The sequence below is a fragment of the Pteropus vampyrus genome, unplaced genomic scaffold (genome assembly GCF_000151845.1).
Source record: "Pteropus vampyrus isolate Shadow unplaced genomic scaffold, Pvam_2.0 Scaffold233, whole genome shotgun sequence".
Taxonomy (NCBI): domain Eukaryota; kingdom Metazoa; phylum Chordata; class Mammalia; order Chiroptera; family Pteropodidae; genus Pteropus; species Pteropus vampyrus.
The window spans coordinates 1,553,056-1,564,268 of record NW_011889014.1 but is presented as its reverse complement, the minus strand read 5'-3'; the positions used below and the strand labels follow the sequence as shown (position 1 = coordinate 1,564,268).

General features: G+C 41.5%; 1 protein-coding gene across 1 annotated transcript in view; it reads right to left on the bottom strand.

The window, feature by feature from the left end:
* TIAM1 (T cell lymphoma invasion and metastasis 1) overlaps positions 1-11,213 on the bottom strand; it is a 348,762-nt gene that overhangs the window by 93,406 nt on the left and 244,143 nt on the right. The window contains exon 7 of the mRNA XM_023519721.1: positions 59-283. Within this exon, the coding sequence (XP_023375489.1) occupies positions 59-283 (225 nt within the window). The remainder of the gene's footprint in view (positions 1-58; positions 284-11,213) is intronic.

The following is an 11,213-nucleotide window of genomic DNA, read 5'->3' as shown; positions in this document are numbered from 1 at the left end:
AGAAAACCTTGAAAGACCTAACGATTTCACCCACGTCTAACCACAGAAGAATGATTACCTGATCTAATATAGTTTTCTTCTTCTTTGAATCGGTGACTGAAGACAGCTGCATCTCACCCATTTTCTTCATCTTCTCGTCCATATCAATCTTTTGTTCCAGTTTTTTGATTTCTGACTTCAGGAGCCGGAGAGTGTCTTCTTTGTGGTGATGCCTAGCGACCGCAGCTGCGCAGGCAGAGTGGATGGCGGTGATCCAGTTTTCCAGCTCCGTCTGGCTGGTGGTCTGTAAGGGGGCAGGTGGAGGACAAGAAGAAACAGCCACCTCGCAGGTTAGTGGAAATGAACCAGTGCACTTCCAGACAGGCTAGGGCTACCCGTCAAGGTGACAGGTCTGGATACCCCACGAAGGAGGCCAACCCTTCTGACCTCCTCTGTCAGATCATCAATCAAGTCAGTCAGTCTTGGGTCGGACACCACCATCGCCAGTCCCCAAGGGCTGTCCAGAATAAAGCCACCACGTCTGCTCACCCAATGTACCAATTGAACTCATCTGCTGCAGTGGACTAATCGTTTATGTCCCTGTCCTCTCCACCCCCCAATTCAAGCACTGACACCCTAACCCCTGATATGATGGATGGTGTCAGGAGGTGGGGCCTTTAGGAGATGGTCAGGTCATGAGGGTTGAGCCCTCGTGCAGGGGATCTGTGCCCTTAAAAGAGGCCAGAGAGCTAACCAGCCCCTGCTTCTGCCATGTCAGGAAAGAGCTAGAAGATGCCGTCTATGAATGAGGGAACAGGCCTGACCAGAACCCAAACACGCTGGCAGCCCGATAGAGCTCCAGCCTCCAGAATGATAGAAATAAATTTCTACTGTTTATGAGCCACCCAATCTATGCTAGTTTGTCACAGCAGCCCGAACTAAGATATCTGTACATGGGACACTTCTACACAAACAGCTTGGTTTCTAGTTAAAAGGGTCGCTATGAAGCAAAGGTCAGTTTCCAGAGAGGACCAGTCAGTTCCAAGGTGAGAGCGAGGCAGAGAGACACTATCAGCCAAGAAGAATGCCACGGCCCTGCCCTGAGTGAACCGCTGAGACCCACATCCAAAGGTCCTATCCCAGAGTCGAGCAGCAATGACAAAATTAGGGCCGGGGAAGGAGTTCAAGGTGGCCAGAAGCAAAACTGTCTTAGGGGACACCTGGAAGTATCTAGGGATAGAGGCCACCCAGCAGCATTCCAGCAGCTAAGAATGGCCGGGTCAAAGGGGGATATAAAGAAAACCTTGGGTGACACCTGCCGATGGGCAGGACACCTCCAACCGGGATTGCTGTGACTCAGGGTGCTCCGAAAACGAAAGTCAGAAAATGGTTTGGGGAAGACCGTTCATGTGCGGTAACGTGCTATTAGCTAACTTTTTACGAACTCTGTCAGTGAGTATTTATAAGTGTGGGGGGTGCTAGACTTCGCCAAGCATCCCCTTAAGCCCAGAGGAGTTTAATAAACGCTCAGAAGTTAGCTCAGCTTAAGAAAGGGTTAATTCGCCACTTCAATACTAAAGTAGCTGCCAACATCATTTTTCATGCATAAAACACACTGATTTTTTTTTCCTGACGCATCGTCTTAGTTTCCTAACTTATTTGAGTGATGGTTTCAAACAAAATTCTATTATCAGGACCCCACCCACACATTATGCTGGCTACCGAAATATAAGTCAAGGTACAACCCGCAGGTATCAAGATATTATTTCTGAATCTTACCAGTTTTGCCTGCCACAAAAAACTGCATCAAGTATTAAAAATGGTGTCTGCCAAAGGAGCCACTGCACGCTGGACAAACCTAAACAATCCAGTGGTTGTTACGTTTATAACAAAATATTTACCTATGTCTAAAAAAAGACTTATACGCTACACATTCTCATAAAGAAACAGCCTAAGAACCACCTGAAAAGCACATGACATCAGTTTATGAGACCGAGAGAAGAGATGATGACACTGGAATTCAAAAGTAAACACTTGTAGGTAGAGAAACTGAAGGGGGAAATGATCACGTCTGCATATGAGATTCATCTTTTAAAAATTTTTATTTTCATTACATCCCTAGGACTTATTCATCTTTTAACTAGAAGCCTGCAGCCCCTGCCCACCTTCACCCATTCCGCCTACCCACACCCTCCTTTCACTGTTTAAAAGTTAAAGATTCAGCTTCAAATTCTTAATATTAATCTCCTCTTAGGAAGTAATGACCTTACATTTTCTCTTCCTGTATCATTTTGAAGTGACTCAAGAAAAGCGGAGTTGAAGACCCTCTCACATTTGGTAAAACCACGATGCTTGCGCCTGCCTAGTGCAACCTGAGTGTTTGACCTGCAGTCTCTTGAGGTCTCAAACACCAGCAGGTATTTTGTTAGGTAGGGTTATTCCCCCCTCTTTTTTTATTTATTAGAGAAGGGATCAGCTCAGATGGATAAACAATCTAGGAAGAATTCTTTTCTAAAAGAAACACTTCCGAGAAGAAAATATCAAGCGTCGGCTAAGAGAGGGGGCAACCAGAATTCGTACTTGAAGCCGGCTGGAGAACAAACTGGTTCAACTGCTTTGGAAAGCTACTTGGCACTGCCTTGCGACCCCAAAAAGGCACCCCTGTACACAGACCCAACAGAAAGGCATGCGTGTGCTCATGAAAATATTATGAACCGACATGTTCACAGCAGCACAATTCCTAACGGGCAAAACTACAAACTCTCCAAACCCGTCAACAGGAGAATGGATGAGTAAAGTGTGGTATAACCGCACAGTGACATCCTCTGTAGCAATGAGAATGAAAGACCGGTAACTACGCACCACCATACGGATAACTCTCACACACATAACACCGAGGAAAAGCCAGACACACATCCGTACGGACTGTAGGATTCTATTTATATGAAGTACAGACACAGGCAAAAGCTAATACACACTGAAGAAGTCAGAGAGCAGTTCTTTGGTGAGAGTGGGGGAGGAAAACAGGGGCCTCTGGGCACAGGCCGTGCTCTGCTTCTGGGTACTGGTTACGTGGGTGTGACATGCGTGTGTCAAGCTGGTGAAACATCATCAAAACGTGCACTTTTCTGGGTATATAGTATACGTTATTAGAAGGTTTTTTTTAAAAATCCTTCCAAGACACATTACCCTATGTTTCACATACGATTTTTCTATAACTATCCTCAAAATGTTATACTTCAGATTTCATTTCTCATTCAAAGTTGTCCCTATAAGATCGTGAACAAAGTTCAAAACAGCACGGCTCTTTCAGCATCACTCTGGCCCCCCGGTGCCTGGCACTATTTGATGAACAGCTGATTCCTTGCGAAAAGACTCACACGCGTTCCTCTTTGCATGTACAATTCAATGGAAACACGGAGCTTTTCGACTTGAGGCAAGCTGGCGTTTTCACCCATTTTAAAAGGACACTGTGGGGGAGTTTCAGATAAAATCCATGCAGAGCCAGCATGTGGCACTCAGCAGGACAGGTGTCCTGTACAGGCACCTGGCACTCAGTGCTCAGCGGAAGGTCCGTCTCCACTCTCCTCCCCAAGACGCTCCTCACTCATCTCTGCCTCAGTGAGGACTCTCTGTCCCCAAACTCTGCCACCCTAATTAGTGCAGCGAGGAAAGGAAATACCTACAACCCTGACAAAATATCTGAGGAACAGATGGAAAGATCTCAAACTCCCGATACCGGCTCTGCTAAGTACAAGAAGTAAAACTCAAAACACAAAGGAAAAATATTCATCTAGAAGGGGCCCAGGTGAGCATTTTATAGTCAGAGAAACTAAAGCTCAGAAAAATTTGGGATGACAGGGTAATTTATTATAAAACCCAATCTCTGCCGATCCTGTACTTTTTTTTTTTTAATACGACCACCAACCCTACCCCACCCTATCCCCAACCCCAACCCCCACCCCCACCACAAGCCAGCTCTGATTGATTGCTCTAAAAGCCTAGCTATGGGGTCATAAATTTGTCTACTCATTAGCTTGAGCTAGGAACACAGGAGGATAAAACTTTGCTGTTTCCTTTGAAGTTAAGCGTGGCCATGTCACTTGGCTTTGGCCAATGAATTTGAGTAGAACCGATAAAGGTCACTACTTAAACTTCACAGCCAATGTCCATCGGACACATGGCAGGAATGAAATGGTATGTTAAGCCACAGAGACTTGAGGGCTGCTCCTTACTGCAGCATAATCTAACCCATGCTGACTGACACACTAGCAGGACAAGAATTCCATTTCAAACTAGGTTGTTTTTTTAAAAAAAATAAAAGAGTCTGTATTACACTTGCAACCTCCAGAAGAGCCACCATCTGACAGGCTCTGCAGAACAACAGCCTTTTGTTCTCCCCACTCACTGAAAGGCGAGCTCCTTCTTCCTCCACCTTGAGGATCTCTGCCAAATTCAGCCAAGGGCAACACACTCTATTCTGACATCAGAGTTTATGTTTGCCTCCCAGTTAGGAAGTGGAAATGAATGAAGTTACCCGTTGATGATTCTTTGAAAGGTGTATATTTAATTTTGGCAAAGCAGCTACGCTGGAATTTATTTACTTAAAAGAAAGGATGATGGCAGCTGCCAGGAGTTAGGCGACAGGGCAGGACGTGGGGGGTGAGACGGGGAGGGAAGGGGATTAAGTGTTTAATGGGTTCGGAGCTTCAGGTGTGCAAGATGAACAGCGTTCTGGAGATGGATGCTGGTGACGGCTGCACAACAATGTGAATGCACTCAATGCCAATGAACTGTACCCTTAAAAATGGTTAAGATGGTACGTTATGCATATTTTACCACAATTAAAAATGGTTAAAAATAAAATAAGGCAGATGGCTAATAGACATATGAAAAGATGCTCAAGGTCGCTAACTATCAGAGAAATACAAATTAAAACCACAATGAGATATCTCTTTACACCTGTCAGAATGGCTATCATCAATAAATCAAAAAACAAGTGTTGGCGAGGGTGCGGAGAAAAGGGAACCCTCATATGTTGTTGGTGGGATTGCACGTTGGTACAGCTGCCATGGAAAACAGTATGGAGGTTTCTCAAAAAAATTAAAAATAGATATACCTTTTGACCCAGCAACTGCACTTCTGGGTATCTATCCAAAGAAAACCAAAACAATAATTCGCAAAGATCTATGCAATCCAATATTCATGGCAGCGCAATTTACAATAGCCAAGATATTGAAGCAACCTAAGTGCCCATCATCAGAGGATTGGGTAAGAAATTATGGTTTATATATACAATGGTATATTACTCAGCCATTAAAAAAAAAAAATGAAATTCTACCATTTGCAACGACGTGGATGGACCTAGAGGTTATTATGCTGAGTGAAATAAGTCAGACAGAGAAAGATAAATACCATATGATTTCATTTATATGCAGAATCTAAGGAACAAAAAGAACAAACCAATCAAAAACAGACTCACAAATATAGTGGACAATTTGGTGACGGACAGAGGGGAGAGGGTTTGTGGTGCTGGGAGAATGGAGTGAAGGGTTAAAGAAGTACAAATTAGTAGTTGATAGATGGTCATGGGGATGGGGAGCATGGCAGAGGGAATGGAGTCAGCATTAATATGATGGCTAGGTGGAGGGTCAGGTAGGAAGAGAGCAATTAGGGGGATTATTTTATGAACTATATAGATATCTAACCAATGTACTGTATACTTGAAACTAATTTAAATAAATTAAAATTTTAAATGATAAAAATACATATACAAAATATTAAATTAAATTAAAGGAAAAACTATACCAAGCCCCATAAAAATATATGGAAAAGTGTGCTTGCAGCTTTATGGAAAATTTAGCCACCAGCTCTTAAAACCATCAAGACTGCCTCAAGCTTCCAAACTCTTAAAATCTATCAATGGCTGAAGGCAGTTCCATTAGAGAATTTTTGCTCCTGCTGTCCTGTCTAAATAAAACAGCAGTCTCTGCCATTCTCTATCATTAAGCCCAATCAATTTCTAAGAAGCACAATTCACTCAATGAACTTTTCAACAGAGTTTGTCATTTTTCAGTGGTATACATGGAGCTATGCTTGAATGAGAGGGTAGGCAACGTCCACACTTACCTAGGTCGCCAGCAAGTTAAGTAAATTCTGGAAACATTTCATGGTCGTTTATAGGCTTAAAAATTCAGAGCAAATCACAGCAGACCACTAATTTGATACAATGTTTTCCAATGCAGCCTCTCCAGGATTTAAATTCTGACATGCTACAAAAAGCTTTTTATAGGTGCTAACCTTGTATCACATTCTTGAACCAGGCAAGTTGAAGTAGAGACATCAGGTCTGATAAAGGGCCCTTCATCAGAATCCAGGGGTCAAAAAGGCAGGAAGGAGAGAGAAAACTCAATGGCTCCCTCTCAACTTCTCTATACTCATCACCTTCCATTAAACAAACAGCAGTAGACAGGTAGACAGGGCGAATTTTGTGATTCTTCCTTCGCCTTCTGGGGATGCTATAAATACTGCATAAAGTTCAGTGAGGGAAATAAGCAAAGTTCTTGCCAACAGAGGAATATAATCAGCAAAAAATGTATTTTGCATAAGGGCCCTTTGAGTGCAGAGTTAAGATGAAGCTCAGGGTTTCATTATGTATTTAAAGAGATCTAGCTTCAATTATCCAACCGAATGGAGGATACTCGGTGGTTTAGAAAATCAATGGTTTACGTGAGTGGCAGGAAAAGGGAAATTCAATTTAAACAAGAGAAATATTACAGATAATATAACAGATCTAGGAAACTAAAAGTTTGGATAAGTTGATTTTATAGAAGCACGAGATAATTATAAAGTAGACTGAACTTCTTTTTCCATGTGAAAAGACTTAAGAGGAAAAGGAATAAAGTTATGTTTCTAAGAGGCTTGTTAGGAGACAAAGTTCTTGTGTGAATTCTCAAAAGGCTTTTTTCCCATTGGGTCAGCGTCGAGCATATTTTAGAGTTTTATTTTTACAAGGCTTCATGAAGCTATCATTTTTAATATCTGCAAAGAGAATTAGAGATACTACCCCATATCTGTAAAATGGGGTTCCCCTCCTCCACTGGGCACCCCTCCTGCCCTCACCCTCCTAGCCCCTCATCCATCCAAGATGAATTCTTTGGACAAAAGAGGCTCTAGACTTCAGGAAGCCAGGCACAAAAGAAGGTGAACCTATATGCTGCAAACAGGAAAATATATGGAAGCTTTCCCTGTGTATGAAAATTGTAGGATTTATCTGTGGAAAGCTGAGTATCTATCCCCAGAGAAGAGGCCAATGAAAATTGTCAACTGGACTCCCTCGACAAAAAGGCCTTATCATCTGCTCATGCTATAAAAGCCCCCAACAGATGACAATACGTACAGAGGATATCCAAGTCCTTTTTGGTATCTTACGCTTAAATATGATCAGACAGTCAAGTATCAACAGGTCTTTGATGAAAGTGTCCATCATGAAAGGCAGAGACTAATCCACACAGAAGAAAATGCATTAGAAGGAAAGAGAAAGAATGACTTAAGCCAAGAGACGTTCCTGAAAATCTTTGTCCTTTTCAGAGACATAAGAAAATTTAAAGCTCTGAACAAACAAATGCATAGGTCACCATGAAAAAGGAACATTGAGAAAGAAAGGACTGAAGAGGAGAGGAAGAGAAGGGAAAAGGGAAAGGAGAGGAAGGAAGAAGAGAGGGAGAAAGAGAAGGAGGAGGAAGAGAGGGAAGGAGAGAAAGCTTTTAGGAATTAAAAAAAAAAAATAACCAACCACAATTAAAAGTTCAATAGAAGGCAAATCACGATGAAGGATCAAAACATTAGTGATAAGGAAATTATTCTAAAGCTTCAAAGAGAAAATAAAGCACAAGTAAAATATTCGGAAATAAGAATGATATCAAAAAACAAGTGAACAAAGGGGAAATGATTTCCAAACTAAAATTCCAAATCACTCAAATATATTATTCAAGTAAAAGATGGATTGAAGACATTCTCCAATATGAACCAGTTTGTAAGAAATTGCCACAGGTTTTTTGTTGTTGTTGTTTTTTTTTTTTAAGTAAAAATGAAGGCGTTTATTAAGGAAAAAAAAAAAGAAAGACTTGAATCCAGGAATCTAACCAGGCGGGCAAAGGGAAACCCCAGGATGGCTGTGATGCATGGCATCTAGACGGCAGCCAGACTGGAGCAGGAAAATAAAGGGCCAGGACAGTGCAGGCTCTTCACATAGGGGAGATTTAGAAAATATTGCTAAGTAGCCAGAAAAAAAATAATAATAAGCAAACTAGACAGGGGGAAAAAAAAAAAAAGAGGCAATCACTAACTACGAGAAAAAAACAAAAAGTTGGTTAAGAAAGAAAATGACAGTACACTGGTCGAGCAGAGAATACTATTTAAATGGTCATAACAGCATGGAAACATCGTAACAGCATGACAGGGACTACTGATTTAATCCTAAATTTTCATATAACTATACAGGAAGATGAGGAAGGAGAATGTGTATATAATATAGCTAAATATCCACCCATCATAACAGAAAATTAATAGTTAGTATCTAAAGTTAAATAAAAAATAGTATGTTAATGAGAAAGGAGGTTAAAAGAAGAACAAACAAATAAAAACCCAGCTAAAATAGCTGAGTATCGTTGTTTTGGGGGAGTAAAGCAACTGGGGTGAGATGGTAAAGAAAGATGGAAAGCAAATTTCACTTTAAGCCTTTCACAGTTAATTGAACTCTTAACAAGCATGTGCTCATATTGACTTAATACAAATTTAAAATAATGTAAAAAGAAAGACCAGTACTGTTAGTGACGTATTATTTGGATGATACATAATAGTATACAAATTACATACTAAAATCCAGCTAAGCCACAATCATGTCTCTGTACTGTACTTATAATATATATGGGATAACCTCTGAACACACTAATAGCAGGACATGGAGTATAAATGATTCATTTGACACTTTAACATCTATACTCTCCATCAATACCCTCCGAAGAGCTAGGCAAATGGGGCCCTGTACTTTAAAAAGTCTCCCTCTGGTGCCTGGAAAGGGCAGGGTCCAGGAGGGACCACTCCCCACCCCATCCCACCCCACCCCCCATACACTTTCTCTCCTTCAGGGAACTCTCTGACCCTGTATCTCATATGTGGTGTCAAAAAGATGCCCTCAGGTACTCTTAGATATAAGTCTATGGCTAGTGGGTTATTCCCACAGGCTTATCTGGTATTTCTTTCACTAGACTGCATGAGCTTGAGCCACCAGCAAGCTGCTGATTCCAAATCACTCAAATATATTATTCAAGTAATAATATATTTCACCCTAGCTGATCTAGGGTGAATCAAATTCTTTACATAAAGAAATTTTGCCTAAGGCTCCACACATCCTAGAATTGATACCTCTCCACAACTAATCCATAGGAAAACCAAAGGTAAATATTTCTGAAGCATCTGGCTAGAGGCAGAGCAGCTAGAGGCAGCTAGAAGACTTAGTTATGGAGTAAGTCAACACTTAAGCCAACAAAGAGAGCAAAAACTAAACAGGCAGCTTGTCCCTTCTGCAGATAATGTGAACAAGGATATAAACATCAAGGAAGATTAAACTGGGATCCAAGATAATTGCAACAGTTTCATTAGAAGAGAAGAAAAACACAAAGATAAAATTTCAATGAAGTAAATTTAAGTTCTGCATTTGGGGTTTTTGAAAAATCTACTAAAATAAAGTGGACGACACCTTCTCGGGGGTGAGGATATACCACAAGCTGAGTATGACTCCAAGTTTGTTGTGGTTTCTAACGAATTAAGGAACCGAAATGGGGGAAATGGGAGCCACACGAACCGAACTGCAGGCTGCAGACGGCAGACTGCATGGGGGACGGGGTGTCGGGTCCGGGAAGAGGAGAGAAGAACTTAATAGCAGGGAGAATGGGGTCAGTGGGGAAGCCTAACTATGGAAGGAGGCAAACGAGGGCTGTTTACAAATACTTAAAAGGTTATGAGAAAGAATAAGCAGAAGACTTGCTGTAGACTCTAGGAGAGAAGACAGAAACAAAGGGATATGGCATAAGTCACCAGAAAGAACGGTTATCTCCACATGATGAGGAATGTTCTAGAACTTAGAACTAGCTAACCAAGCAGACGGTTGAAAAGCTGGGAGCCTGTCAGGGATGGAAGTGGTCATGCAGTGGGCAGGCTGACCAGCTGCAGAGATGGGGTCTACCTTACGAGGGAGGCTGGACTTTAACCTTTTCAAGTCCAAGATGCAAAATCCCCTCTAAAGTCTTCTCTACCAAGTCCATTCGATGCCTCCTTATGAAAGACGATTTCCAGATTTTCCCCTTACCTGGCTACACTTGTCCAGAGCATGTGCCGATGACCTCTGTCAAGTGTGACACACAGACCAGACGTGGCACTTTAAGATACTCTCCAGAGCCTGATAAAACTCAAATCCTTAGACTTACACAGGGGGCCACACTCAACTTCTGGAAAGATATTTATTTAAGAGAAGCACAGGGAACTAGTTTTTATAATTAAAATAACTGTAAGGAACATTTATTGCGCATTTGCTATCTATGAGACACTTCCCTTCCATTATCACATTTAATCCCCAATTCACTATAATGGTGTAAATACTTACAACTCTTTTTCTTAGTCTCTTTTTAAATATGCACACTTTCCCTTCATATAAGTGACTTTCTAAATGATAAGAAGAAAATGTTCTATGGAAAAGCAATGACCCCTTAGAGATATTTTCTACACTTCTTTTGATATATAACTGCATGGGATTTTCTACTTAATCAAGCATCATTCTTACTCTGCCTGGTACCAATGTTCCCAAGGCATTTACTATAGGAATTAAAAAATTAATATTAGGATATGTTACCATATGTCACTAGGATATGTCACTGAGCTTTTTGGAATTGCATGTAACAACCTCCAGTAATAGATGAATGAAGGACTGAGAGGAAACTGTACATTGTAGGTAGCAGGCACTGACTCTGGCTTCCAGCCGGAGGGAAGAGCTCTAACTAAAATAGTTTAAATGCAGGAGTTACTACCTCCCTTAGCAGAGAGCACGTCACTTCCTCTACATCGGGGGCTCCAGCATTCGTGCCCATTTCCTCCCCACCCAGTGCACAAAACTCTTTTTGTACTTTAGCTGGTAATATGAATCTCCTTTCCATGGGCCAGTCTGAACAACAGTGTCA